The 15,157-nt window shown below is 44.7% G+C and overlaps 1 protein-coding gene across 1 annotated transcript in view; it reads right to left on the minus strand.

Moving 5' to 3' along the window:
- The window catches only part of LOC112239099 (staphylococcal nuclease domain-containing protein 1), a 115,898-nt gene extending 111,058 nt beyond the window's left edge, over window positions 1–4,840 (minus strand). Inside the window, exon 1 of the mRNA XM_042316983.1 lies at window positions 4,592–4,840. Within this exon, the coding sequence (XP_042172917.1) occupies window positions 4,592–4,804 (213 nt within the window). The 5' untranslated portion in view covers window positions 4,805–4,840. The remainder of the gene's footprint in view (window positions 1–4,591) is intronic.
- Between the last annotated feature and the right edge of the window lie 10,317 nt (window positions 4,841–15,157).

Genomic DNA, 15,157 nt, shown 5'->3' on the forward strand with positions numbered 1-15,157 from the left:
AACCCCCGAGCTGACAAGGTACAAATCTGTCAGTTAACCCACTGTTCCTAGGCTGTCATTGAAAATAAGAATTTGTTCTTAACTGACTTTCCTAGTTAAATAAAAGGGAAAATAAATAAAATGGATAACGCTGCTTCGAGGGTGGCTGTTGTCGTTGTGTTCCTGGTTCAAGCGAGGAGAGGTACGGAAGCTATACTGTTACACTGGCAATATATGTTCTCGTGTTCTGAACAAGGAACTTAAACGTTAGCTTTCTTACATGGCACATATTGGACTTTTACTTTCTTCTCCAACACTTTGATTTTGCATTATTTATTATTATTTCAAGGGCTGTGTTCACGATCCACACAGTGGTTTTGGCTTGCCTCCTCATGTCCTTTCCTCCCAGACACACATTTGAAAGGGTTGGATAAGTGGAAATAGGCTAATATCTCTGTTCTGCTCAGGTTTGTGGTCTTGAAGGAAAGGAGTGAAGAACAGGAGACAAAGGTTACACCAAGACTAGTGGGACTGACTCTATAAGCCATATGTGACAAAGAGCCAAGTCTTCAGGGAAGATCCCTCAACACCCAGAATTCTGTTCTCTATGCTCTTCAATCTGACCCAGCCAGATGATGCACAACAAATCATCTCCTCTAAAAATACCTCTTTAGGGAGTTATTTTAATTTAAACCTTTATTTAACTAGGCAAGTCAGTTAAGAATAAATTCTTATTTCAATGACGGCCTACCCCGGCCAAACCCGGATGACGCTGGGCCAATTGTGCGCCGCCCTATGTGACTCCTGATCACGGCCAGATGTGATACAGCCTGGATTTGAACCAGGGAGTGTTGTGACACCTCTTCCAATAAGATGCAGTGCCTTAGACCGCTGCACCACTCGGGAGCCCCATATTTGACCTAAACCCTCCTAGAACACTTGGAAAAAACAAGTAACCCTCCCTTATACCCAAAATAATAATTAAAACAAAGTGGATAGCAGAGAACGTGTCTTTCATTTACCCTCATTTCTTGGACAGATATGCAGTTTTAGAAACTGTTCTTTGTCCTTGAAGTATTACATGGCAATGCAGGAATTTTAATAGCGCAGGCCAGAAGGCTGTGTGTTCGCAGACCACTGTGGACAAGAGCGAAGGAAGAAAGATCTCCTCACTAGTAAAAGCATTGCATGACTATCATCGTATTTGCAGGCCAGAGAAAAAAAATGCCTTAAACATTTCATGGAATTCTACATATTTGCTGAATATTTTTTGAATACAATATAAATTACCAAAATGACAGACGAAGGACAGAGAGTGATAGGCCGATGTGTTCATTTGATCAATGTTATTATATTTCTCCAATGCCAAATCCATGTGTCTTGTTCGCAACTAAACTGTCCCTGCTTGCAAATAATTAAATCTGAGACGTCAGTAGGAATCTGAGCATGGTCCTTTCAAAAGTTCGACCTACCTTTCCACCCCAGACAGAGAAGGCCAACCAACAGAGAAAATGTCAGCTTTAACTGCTGGCTCCTTTTCTTCCATGGCTTAACCCAGTGAGAGAAGGTCACAAGTGTTTCCCTGAAAGCTGTCCGGGTTTAAACATCTTCTATTGTCTATTGTCTATCTTCTACAGAAAGTGAATAGCTTAATCAATTGATAGTGACAGAATTTGATTTCTTCCCAAACAAAGTCAATTTTTTCTTCTTCTCGGCTATAGGTTGTAGCTCCGTCTCGAAATGTCAGAGCAACAAAACAATGATATCCCCATATGCATCACCATCACGTCTTTCCCAGGTGTTTTACAGCTCATTTCTAGCATAAAGCATTGTGGATCAAAGCATTGTTATACATCAGTTTATATCACCGGATCAGTTTTATTTCCTTCAAAATGAAGCTAACAAGGCGTAGGCTGTACTTTTTCCACAGTGTCTTTAATTAAGGGTAGGCCTATGGCATACCCTCTCAATTCTAGATTTTAACTTAACAGCCCATCACTGACACGGGGGTAGGTTATTTAATGTATACAATGTATATAGACTCCCCTTTTTTTCCTACTGTGTTATTGACTTTTTAATTGTTTACTGCATGTGTAACTCTGTGTTGTCTGTTCACACTGCTATGCTTTATCTTGGCCAGGTCGCAGTTGCAAATGAGAACTTGTTCTCAACTAGCCTACCTGGTTAAATAAAGGTGAAATAAAAAAAAATGTAAAAGGGGTGCATGGGGGTGGAGCAATTGCCTAATTTCATCTGTCAAACCTCTTATTTCTTAAATAGGAAGAAATAGGCTACAATACAAAGCCCTAGTTGTTAGTAAAGTCTAATTAAATGAAGACGGTTCAAATTAATTATGCCTAGTTGAATTTGCCCACTTTCAGCACCGTGAGCTGTCCATTTCCGCGGCTGCAACTTCAAGTTTTAGCACCACAACGAAAGTTACTTGAACCCGTCTTATTGTGAGGTCAATAACTGACAAATACATAAATAAACAGATTGTTTTTAACAAAATCAATTATAGTAGTGGCAAGCTATCAAAGTTGACCTCCGGTCCTCATCTTCACACTCAAACTGAGCAGAACATAATCTATAGGCTAGTCTGCACACAAGATGGTGCATTTTGGAGAAAATCAGAGATGAGGGGTGACATAGGGCACACATCAATATATAGCCTAATAAGCAACTAATACTACAACACCAAGAACTATTGATATTTCATCAATTACATGACCCTCCCCTAGACTACACTTTTGTAAAAAAATATTTATTACTAAACCCTCCACTTGACTGAAATTGAAAAAGCATGACCCTCCCCCATTTTCCTCCAGGTAACCAACCATCCTTTAAATGTCAATCTATCCCTTACTGTAACTGTCTCATACCACACACTTCCCTTATTCCCAAGGTGACCACTCACTTGTTTACCCTCTCCAGAGGAAACATAAGTCTATGGGGGACATGTAGGCAGTGGCAGGCAGTCTATAATTACTGTATACTAAAAAAAACAGGCCTTTCAGTCAGTAACTACAGTGGGTGGGAGAAGAATCAAACAGCTCTGAATTGTCCGAGTGTTGTATAATAGCTTGTAGCCATATCTGCTGTAGCTAGCCAATACATATCACACTAGATTAGATCAACTGTGGCCTGAATCTGAGCACTGAAAATGCTTTTCAGGAAATGACAGACACACAGAACATGTATCACCTCGAATACAAACTGGAAACGGTATAGACTGGCCCACCAAGAGAGGAAGTAAAATGAGTAATTGTCAAAAATCGGGAATGTGATTAAATGCAAGGCCCAAAGTAACCCCAAATGATTTAGCAAGCCGAATACTAGCCTCTAGAAATCGCTTAGATGTAGAATGAGACTGTGCATGCTAAATCATTTGGGGTTACTTTGGGCCACTGTAGCTATAGATACTACAACTGCTTCTGCTTGCTTCCACTACCGAGGGAGTTTAAGGGGGGCGAGGAATACGTGTCAGTTTCTCGTGGTCTCTTCTGTGCAGCAGGACTTGCTGGCCAAACTACACTGAAGGCAAAATGTTTCACCCGTTTGATATTTTTGCCACACTTTTTGGAAATAGGTAACTTATCTAATTCGCCTCAAACTAAAATATTATTTTGATAGTAGTGTCAATTGTTCGAGTTGACGGACATACTCAAACGTGAAAGCTAGCTATGATAGCTAGCTAACCATTTGGATGTGTGTGGAGATTGGAATCAAATAATGCCAGCTAGCTAACCATTTGGATGTTGTGTGTGGAGATTGGAATCAAATAATGCCAGCTAAGCTAACCATTTGGATGTTGTGTGTGGAGATTGGAATCAAATAATGCCAGCTAAGCTAACCATTTGGATGTTGTGTGTGGAGATTGGAATCAAATAATGCCAGCTAAGCTAACCATTTGGATGTTGTGTGTGGAGATTGGAATCAAATAATGCCAGCTAGCTCCGTTCCAGAACCATAAATCAGAGTTTAGCCACGATACAGCTGCACGCGCTCACCAGGACACGAACTTTGAACACTCCTAGCTAGCTAAGCTAGTGCAGGTTTATCTGGCTACATGAACCTCATAGCCGAGGTCAACCAAGCAATTTTGCTAGGACGGGGGTCATGATTTAACATCTGCCAACAATTAATGTGCAAAAAAAGTTGCCTTGTTGCAACTTAAACTGGCTCCAGATAGTTCAAATACTCAAAAGAGGTTTCTAACGTCAAGGTAAACATCATTCAAGCACTTCTGTAGGACAACCAACTCCCTCTTGCTTGTTTGTCTCAAAAATAGTTTCATTGCGCAATGCAATGTTTACTACAGTACCGTTAGTTAGCACCTTTTACACAAACCCTGTCAACTCCTCAATGTACGTTCCTAATCCTAAACTGCAACATTGAGTCAATGTGTGGTGCTAGTTAGCTAACGGTGTTAAGCTAGCCAACAGTGTCATTGAACACGACATTGAATAGTACTTTTCTAACAAGTAAAATTCCACGACAATGAGAAGTTGAATCCCCCACAAGTTGGCTATCGTAACTAGCTCGTTAATCGAAAGCTAACAAGCTGTTAGCATCATCCCTAGTCCCACACTCTTCATCCATATGTTCCTACCATCTTGACTATTCCTCTCTGGAGCGCCGCAACCGGAGCAGGATTCGCCTGTGCCGAAACTGATGATGCCATGTCCACAAAGTTAGATACGCCGTTTAGGGGGAAACAGGTAAGGAGCCGGGAATCCAAAGTGACTGTTCTATTGAAACCCAAGAGGAAAAGGCTGGATAACTGTGAACACACGCTATACCGGAAACACACGGTACCATGCATACACGTCAAAGAGTTACTTTTCCGGGTACAGGATTAGAAATGAATGGGGCAGATGGGGCTATTCCTTGGACGCGTAATCAGAGTGAAATAAGATCTTCCGGTGCATGTGGAGGTTATACACGTCAGCATAGTATTACCCTGGTACGGTTCATAACGTTATCGTGGATGCCCCGAACTCGAGACATGCACAAATAGTACAATGTTATGTGGTCTATTCACCCAATGCAAATCAAATGATTTATTTATTTAAATTGTATATAGACTTGTTTTTCTACTGTATTATTGACTATGTTTGTTTTACTCCATGTGTAACTCTGTGTTGTTATACGTGTCGAACTACTTTGCTTTATCTGGACCAGGTCGCAGTTGTAAATGAGAACTTGTTCTCAACTTGCCTACCTGGTTAAATAAAGGTGAAATAAAATAAATACAAATGTGACCTTGTATAAACCAAAGCTGCTCAACAAATCTGAATTTGTTAATCTACAGAGAGAGGCTATGCGTCTTTGTTCCATTGTAGGTTATTTCAACGGGGGGAATGATTTACTGTAAGGCAAAAATGCCTGTACCTTAATCTATATTGGCATACCTCCCATCCCATGTAATCGTAGACCAAACATACAACATATTTGCCCGCAAAGCAATTATTTTTTTAACAGGGTAGCCTAGTGGTTAGAGTGCTGGACTAGTAACCGGAAGGTTGCAAGTTCAAACCCCTGAGCTGACAAGGTACAAATCTGTCGTTCTGCCCCTGAACAGGCAGTTAACCCACTGTTCCTAGGCCGTCATTGAAAATAAGAATTTGTTCTTAACTGACTTGCCTAGTTAAATAAAGGTTTAAAAAATGATCATGTATTTTTTAACATATTTTTTGGGGCGGGGGAGAAACGAACTGAATATACTTTAAAATTACTAAAATCAAAAGAAATTATAATGGAAATTATAAAGAAATTATAATGGATCTACATTCACACCATTTCTTGAATGTCCAGCCATAGCTGCTGACATTTTTTGGGGGGGGCTGCACTACAGCTGGCCGTATCGGTCACCTAATACAGGACTAGTAAAGGCCCAGTGCACTAGGTTTTTTTTTTGTCATATTTTTTTGAAATCCAATTTTTCATAGGATGCTGCACCCCCCTCAGACCCCCTACTTCCTTCGGCTATGTGTCCAGCTCACTAATAATCACTGTGCACAGTCAATGGATCTACATTCATACAGTTTCTTCACTGTCCAGCTCGCTAATAATCACCAAACAGTCAGGGCGCATCGAAAATTCCCAAAACGGTGGATAGAGGACTATTTTTTGCTATTTTTGACACAAGGAAATATAGCAAATGTTCAGTGCTGCCCTCCGGACCTCGTTGAAGAATGAATGCAGCCCCCAGTTTGACACCCCTGTCGTATCCTGGGGACACCAGGTAAGCGGAATCTCTGGCCAATCAATCAATTTAATCAATCAATTAACAAGTTTAAATTACTGGTCTCAGAGAATTTCATATTTTTCTGTACATAAATCCAAGACACTCCATTTAGTATGATATGTTATGTTTCGTATGGTATGTATTAATTTGTGGATCTCTTAAAACTTATATGTTATGAATTCCAATGTGTTGTTAATGCTAACTTTAGCTAACACTAGGGGTTAAGGTTAGGAGTTAGGTTAAATGGGAAGGGTTAGGTAAAAGTATTAGGAGAAGGGTTAGTTAACAAACTAAGTAGTTGCAAAGTTGCTAAATAACTAAAACGCTAAAGTTGTCTGTGATGAGATAAACACACAGCCTTTGGGTTGCTCGATGTTCACATTATACACCCAACCAACCACCCTCCTTTTGTTCTTGGCTTAAGTGTCCTTCTATCCTATGTAACCATACCAAACATGACATATCATACTAATTTGAGGGTCCCGGATTTATGTTTACTATGTTACGTCTATGAGACCAGCCTGACCCAACACACATCCAGGCTGTGTAGGGGCTATTTCACCAAGAAGGAAAGGGATGGAGTGCTGCATCAGATGACCTGGCCTCCACAATCCCCCGACCTCGACCAAATTGAGATGGTTTGGGATGAGTCGGACCTCAGAGTGAAGGAAAAGCAGCCAACAAGTGCTCAGCATATGTGGGAACTCCTTCAAGACTGTTGGAAAAGCATTCCAGGTGACACTGGTTGAGAAAATGCCAAGAGTGTGCAAAGCTGTCATCAAGGCAAAGGGTGGCTATTTGAAGAATCTCAAATGCATTTTGATTTGTTTAAAACTTGTTTGGTTACTGTATGATTCCATATGTGCTATTTCATAGTTGTGATGTCTTCACTATTATTCTACAATGTAGAAAATAGTAAAAAATAAAGAAAAACCCTTGAATGAGTAGGTGTTCTAAAACTTTTGACTGGTAGTGTGGGTAAGGCAGAGGTCTGTAATCCAGAGGGGGTAAAGGTAGAGGTCGGCTGGCGGGGTTAGGCAGGCGAGCTCGGAGGACAGGCAAGGGTAAAAACCTGTCGGGCGAGAAGAGAGAACCTGGAAAAAGCAGGAGCTGAGACAAACACTTGTTGACTTGAAGAAACAAGACCAACTGGCAACAGACAAACAGAGAACACAGGTATAAATACACAGGGGATAATGGGAAGATGGGCAACACCTGGAGGGGGGTGGAGATGATCACAAAGACAGGTGAAACAGATGACAGTACCCCCCCTCTAGGGGTGCCACCTGGAGTCCTACCTGGGTGCATATCGGGTCGACCAGGGTGTCGATGCTGAAAATCTGCGATGAGGCCTGTGTCCAGGATGTCCCTGGTGGGGACCCAGCACATCCCCTCCGGGCCATTACACTCCCAGTCAACCAGGTACTGGAACGCCCTGCCCCGAGGTCGAAACTTCAGGAGACGCCTCACCGTGTAAGCTGGTTGGCCGTCGATGAGACGGGGAAGAGGGATGGGCCTGGAAATGGGAGACAAAGGGCTATGAGACATGGATTTGACTTTGGACACATGAAAGGTGGGATGTATACGAAGGGTACCGAGAAACAGAAGACGAACAGCAGAGGGGCTAATGATCTTGGAGATCGGGAACAGGCCGATAAACCGGGGGTGGACAGCCATACCTTCTGCCCGAGAAGATACCGGGGAGCCAGGGTCTGATGGCGATCCGCTTGTCATCGATACCTGGTGGTGGTCTTGAGGAGGGCCGACTGGGCTTTCCTCCAGGTTCCTGGAGGAGATGGGCCCCCTCCAGGACTGCGGAGCGGACAGCGTCAAGCATGAACATTCGGTTATCTGGGCCCTCCCCAGGGTTCAGCTGGGACCGCTGCGCCTACCGGAACTGTTTACCGATACCCCAGCTGAGTGCCGTCGCCAGGTACGAGGTGGGAAGGATGGTCTCGGGCTTTGGGGTGGTAGCAGTGGGGTTATAGCAGCAAGACAGGGCATCCGGCTTGATGTTCTTGGACCCCGGCCGGTAGGAGAGGGAAAAGTTGAACCGGGTAAACAGCAGGGCCCATCTCGCCTGCCAGGAGGTGAGGTGCTTGGTGGTGCAGAGATACTCCAGATTTTTGTGGTTTGTCTACACAATGAACGGATGTTCCGCACCTTCGAGCCAGTGCCTCCAATGCCATCTTTACCGCGAGAAGCTCCTGATTCCCCACATTGTTATTCCTCTCCGTGGCGGTGAGGCGGTGGGAGAAGGCGGCGCAGGGATGAAGCTTAAGGTCCAGGACAGAACGTTAGGACAGAACAGCCCCCAATCCGACATCCGAAGTATCGGCCTCCACCACGAACTGATGGGAAGGGTCCGAATGAACCAGGATCGGAGCCAGGGTGAAGCAATGTTTAAGGTCCCGGAACAACCGGTCTGCTGCCGTGGACCAAGTGAACAGAACCTTGGTAGAGGTGAGGGCAGACGGGGGAGACCAGGGTGCTGTAAACCCGGAAAAAGCAGGTGAACCCCAGGAAGCGTTGCAGCTGCACCCTGGACATAGGCTGAGGCCAATCCACCACCACTTTCACCTTCTCAGGATCCATCTTGACCATCCCAGCAGAAATGACGTAGCCCAGAAAGGGAATAGTGGAGTGATAGAACTCACATTTTTCCACCTTAACGAATAACTGGTTCTCCAGAAGGCGCTGGTGAACCTACCGGACATGGAGCACGTCTTATTGGGGGGAGCGGGAGAAGGCAAGGATGTCATCAATGTAGATGAAGACATGTCGCGGAGAATGTCAGTCACCAGAGTCTGGAACATGGCAGGGGCGTTGGTGAGACCAAAGGGCATGACTAGATATCCATAGTGGCCTCGTTGAAGGCGGTCTTCCACTTGTCCCCCTCTCATATCCGCAGGCGTTACGTAGATCCAGCTTGGAGAACACAGTGGCCACCTGGAGTGGCTCGAAGGCCTAGGAAATAAGTGGTAGCGGATAACGGTTCTTAACAGTGGTGTCATTGAGTCCCCGGTAGTCAATGCATGGGCGCAGGGTCTTGTCCTTCTTCTCCACGAAGGAGAATCCATCACCAGCGGGAGAGGAAGAGGGATGGATAAATCCAGTAGCTAGGGAGCCCCCAATGTAGTCCTCCATAGCCTTGGTTTCAGGTCCCGACAGCGAGAACAGACACCCCGGGGCGGCGTGGTGCTAGGGAGAAGGTCAATCCCACATTTATAGGGGTGGTGCGGCAGAAGGGAAGTGGCCCGGGACTTGCTGAACACCTCCCGGAGGTCCTGGTACTCTGCGGGAATGGCAGAGAGGTCTGGAACCACCTCCGAGGACCCAGGAAGACGACCCAGGGCAGGTTGCACCGACTTCAGAGAATGGACGTGGCAGAACGGACTCCAGCCCATGATGGCACCCGTAGACCAGCTGATGAGTGTTGTGTCGCTGGAGCCAGGAGAATCTCAAAACCACAGGGAGCGGGGGACTTGATGAGCAAGAACTGAATGGTCTTGCTGTGATTCCCTGACACCCGTAGGTTGATGGGTGTGGTATTATGGGTGACCCGACCTATAGAGCGCCCGTCCAACGCTCTAACATCCACGGGAATGGAGAGGGGCTAAGTGTGGATGTTAAAGCTCGGAGAGGGGCTAAGTGGGGATGCCAGTGTGGCATCCAATAAGCTCTCATCGGCCCCAGAGTCAATGAGGACCCGGAGAGATTTGGACTGGTTTCCCCACAGCAGAATGACATGAAAACTGATGTGAGTAAGGGAAGCAGAAAAGTTCCCCATATGGCCCACCAGAGTACTTGCTCCTACCGGTGAGCCTGGTCATTTACCAGGCACGAGGACACAAAATTATCAAAAGTTCCACAATACAGACAGCTCCTTGTGCTGATCCGGTGTTGCCGTTCCGCTGGCGACAGCCCAGCCTTGCCTAGTTGCATGGGCTTGGGAAACAGTGCCTCGGCCCTCCTCTGTGACTCTCGAGGAAGGTCGGGAAATCTCGGGTGCTCTCGGCCACGGGACCATCGGGGACTTCCTGGATGACTCGGACGCAAGGTGGAATCCCTGGACGTGCGAGTGAAATCGAATTTCCTCTCCATCCGTCGTTCCCGCAATCGCCCATCGATGCAGATGGTCAAAGCAATGAGGGAGTCAAAATCTGTGGGTAACTCCCGAGCTGCAAGATCGTCTTTAACCTCCTCTGAGACACCGTGCAGGAACATGTCAAACAGTGCTTCCGGGTTCCACGCACTTACTGTTGCCAACGTACGGAAATCCACCGCATAGTCAGCCACAGTGCGGGCATCCTGCCGGAGCTGGATTAGCTTCTGCGCAGCTTCTCTCCCGGAGAACGGGGCATCAAAGACCTTCCTCACTTCTCCCACGAACCCCTCCAGGCTCACACATATGGCCGGCTGCTGTTTCCATACGGCGGTAGTCCAGGTAAGAGCCCTTCCAGACATCAGCGTGATGAGGTAGGCTATTTTGGAGCAATCCGAGGGGAAGGAGGAGGACTGAAGCTTGAAAATGATGGCACACTAACCTAAAAATGCCCAACTGTTGCTCAGCTCTCCATTAAAGCGTTCCGGAGGAGGTAACCGGGGCTCCCGGGAAGGAGCAGGTATAAATACCCAAGTTCTCTGTCTGTTGCCAGTTCGTCTTGTTTGTTTAAGTCAACCAGCGTTTAATGACCCCTACATGCCTTGACCTGTCTATTGCCTGCCCCTGTTGGAACAGTAAACAATTGTTTATTTCGACGTGGTCTGCATCTGGGCCTTACCTCCATACCTGATAACACAAACTGGACCTGACTGACCCACAGACCCGGACCAGCTGTGCAATGCCATCTCCCAAGGAGCCTCCATTCGTAGGCACCAGGGATTGCTTTGTGGGCTGATGGACAGGTGAAACACAGACAGGTGAAACAGATCAGGGTGTGACATTTCTCCCATTTTCAGTTTTATTTACTAGCTAGCAAATTCACATAGAGGGTTGCATCGTTAGCTAGCTGGCTATGACTATCCAAAACAACACTGGAACTCTTCCAAGTCATGGTAAGCTTTTGGTTTTAACAATTTTCACCCGCCGGTGTAAGTGCTAAACTGCTTACTGACTGTACACTAACTTTACTGCATGATTGTTGCGGCTTTACTAATGCGTTATTTATATTAGTTATGTTGACTATGACATTACTTTAGCTAATTTGCTGACAATGATTGAACGCAGCTCCCTTGTAACGCAACTACTTTAACTAGCCTTGAACGCAGCTCCCTTGTAACGCAACTACTTTAACTAGCCTTGAACGCAGCTCCCTTGGAACGCAACTACTTTAACTAGCCTTGAACGCAGCTCCCTTGGAAAGCAACTACTTTAACTAGCCTTGAACGCAGCTCCCTTGGAACACAACTACTTTAACTAGCCTTGAACGCAGCTCCCTTGGAACGCAAAACTTTAAAGCCTTGAACGCAGCTCCCTTGTAACAGAACTACTTTAACTAGCCTTGAACGCAGCTCCCTTGGAAGGCAACTACTTTAACTAGCCTTGAACGCAGCTCCCTTGTCAAAACTACTTTAACTAGCCTTGAATGAGCTATTTGGAAAACTACTTTAACTAGCCTTGAACGCAAAACCTTGGAATGCAACTATTTTAACTAGCCTTGAACGCAGCTCCCTTGGAACGCAACTACTTTAACTAGCCTTGAACGCAGCTCCCTTGGAACGCAACTACTTTAACTAGCCTTGAACGCAGCTCCCTTGGAACACAACTACTTTAACTAGCCTTGAACGCAGCTCCCTTGGAACGCAACTACTTTAACTAGCCTTGAAAGCAGCTCCCTTGGAACGCAACTACTTTAACTAGCCTTGAACGCAGCTCCCTTGGAACGCAACTACTTTAACTAGCCTTGAACGCAGCTCCCTTGGAACGCAACTACTTTAACTAGCCTTGAACGCAGCAGCCCTTGGAACGCAACTACTTTAACTAGCCTTGAACGCAGCTCCCTTGGAACGCAACTACTTTAACTAGCCTTGAACGCAGCTCCCTTGGAACGCAACTACTTTAACTAGCCTTGAACGCAGCTCCCTTGGAACGCAACTACTTTAACTAGCCTTGAACGCAGCTCCCTTGGAACGCAACTACTTTAACTAGCCTTGAACGCAGCTCCCTTGGAACGCAACTACTTTAACTAGCCTTGAACGCAGCTCCCTTGGAACTCAACAAGCACCAGCTTCTACTCGTTGACAATCAGCCTCCACGCCTGTTTGCAACACTGCAACATCAACATATGTAAAAATGGCAGGTTTCTATGTTTTGTAGAAAAAAAAGATAAAGATCAGTGTTTCCAGTGACAGAATCAACCGATTAGTAGACAGTAGGTAGGCAATATCTACTCACAATTGGTCAAAATCACATGATGCACATTGATGATGTATTTGGAAACACTTATCTTCCTCTACAAAACATAGAAATCACCATTTTCACACGTTGATGTTGGTGTGATGCTAGAAATGATGAATATGAAGTTGAAAAATTGTGAAGTTTCCCTTTAAACCTGACCAAACTAACATTCTGCCTCTGTTCTGCAGTGCATGTCTGTTGCACCACATTGCCTTACTAGCCTTATCAAGTGTTGCATCCCTCACCTTCTCCACCTTCTATATAGGATCTCTGACGTTCTTCCAAAGATCTCCTGGGGGATTGGCGGCACCACAGCAGCCTATCTACCACGGCCTGATGATGATGTCTACCTGAGACTCCAAGCCAATCTCTACAGAGTCCATCCCCTGGATCCTTCACCAGCAGCCTATCTACCACGGCCTGATGATGATGTCTACCTGAGACTCCAAGCCAATCTCTACAGAGTCCATCCCCTGGATCCTTCACCAGCAGCCTATCTACCACGGCCTGATGATGATGTCTACCTGAGACTCCAAGCCAATCTCTACAGAGTCCATCCCCTGGATCCTTCACCTGCAGCCCTTGGCTTCATCCCTTCCATTCTCACATCCATTCAATTTCCTTTATAAATATTCTAAACCCATTTCGATGCCTGGTCCTTAAACTCGGGAATTTGAAATAGTTTTTTATTGACTTTGACAAGGAACACATTTACAAGTTGTTTTATTTTTATTTTGCTAATCATTTCACAAAACCATCCACAAGCAAACTCATGTTGCCTGCCCTCTCCATCCCAAATTGGTTGTGTGTAGGCTACAGAGAAGCATACAGTAAAACAAGTATAATATTACAAAGATTTACAATAACTTCATAATACATCAGCAATATATAGAATATATAGGGTCAAATATGTTATATAGCAAATGTAGGGTACACAAATCAGATCAAATGATTCAGTCATACTGGCATTTGAACTATACAATGATGTGGTCTCAGACGCACAGTTTGTTCACACAGATTATAGGCTACTTCTCTAAGCATTATTTGGTGTTCAACGCTGCCTGTTGGCTACCATGGAAACCATTAAATGTGCTTTTGTGCTAATATTTATCGAATTGCATATTCAATTTTAACAGTCCTTCCAAGTGAGGGTAAATTGATTCTTGTCATACTTCAGTGTGTAGAAATGCGCTAGAATGAAGGCTATATGACCCCACGTTGAGACGCATGAGGGAGCTCTGTGCGCTTTGGATAGGTTTATGGTACCCTTTTACGCGGGTAAAATGTTCATGTTTCTCTGCACCTAGGGACACAAGAAAGCACAAATTCACGTCGATAGAACCAAATAGAATGTTGTGTGTCATTGAGATATGGTCGATCTATGTTTAGAATTCTTCCTTAGGCCGAAATGGTGAGCCCTGCGAACATTTACGCACACAAGAATGTTTAACCATTTCCGTGCCCGCGGCGTGACTGTTTTATTAACCTTGGGTTGTACACACAAAATATGCAATAAAGTACTCCAAATCAATCGGGGCATGAACTCTGTGCCGTAATAAATAAATATGTTATTTGTCTTCTCTGTCTGTTGGCAAGGATACCCTGGTGTCCAGAGTTGTTTATCAGCTATATACAATGCGTCCTCTACAGAAACTATAACCGTGCGCTAACTCGTGGGTTAATATATAATTTGGACCATATGGCATTTTAAAATCCACCCTTTATTTCAGTGGCACTTCGATCTGTGTGGACCCAGCTAATGATGCCCAATTAGTCATTAAACAGGACCAAAAGACGAGCCTTGTGTGGTTTCACATTTGCTAATATTTGCTTGTCAAATATTTTCTTTGAAACGTTTACAGCACATTTTATCTGCTGGCTGGTCAAGAGACATCTGCGACGGTTTTCCTCGTCCTTTTTTTCTAAATGAAAGTCCCAATTGGTCCCCCCACATTCGCCCTATCCGACTATTTGTTCATGCTTGAAAGAAAATGTAATAAAAGAGTCTGGATGATGGATTTATGATTTATCAGAAGCACTTTACCATATGGCAGTCGACATCGGGACAGATTTTCAAATGTTAGCTTTAAAAAAAGGAGACTCGATCGGACTAATCTTAAACACTGACTTGGGAAAGGATGCTCAAGTCACGTGACCCGAGACGTGTCGCTTGGAGATGGAATACAGTAAATGGAATTAATTTACCTTTGGTGTCATGTGTGAAAATCGTTTTTGAAAGTCCAAAAAGAGTATCTTCAGTAGCCCAACAGAAAACATGGAGATTGTTCTTGACACAGCATATGTGTATCTTCAGGATACAGTACTGTAATATACGCATCATCTAGAGAGAGCAGTGGATGCGAGCTTCCTATTCCATTATATTATGTACCTTACCAAATAGTTATCAGAAATTGAATAGCCTAACGGACTAGCCTTGAAACCCGTTTAGATGGAAGCCTTTAGTCCACTGTAAAAACACTGCATGTGAGATAAAAAATGTCCCCTGTTGGCCCTACAATTTATTACAT

This window comes from Oncorhynchus tshawytscha, unplaced genomic scaffold, assembly GCF_018296145.1.
Source record: "Oncorhynchus tshawytscha isolate Ot180627B unplaced genomic scaffold, Otsh_v2.0 Un_contig_1775_pilon_pilon, whole genome shotgun sequence".
In the NCBI taxonomy this organism is placed as follows: domain Eukaryota; kingdom Metazoa; phylum Chordata; class Actinopteri; order Salmoniformes; family Salmonidae; genus Oncorhynchus; species Oncorhynchus tshawytscha.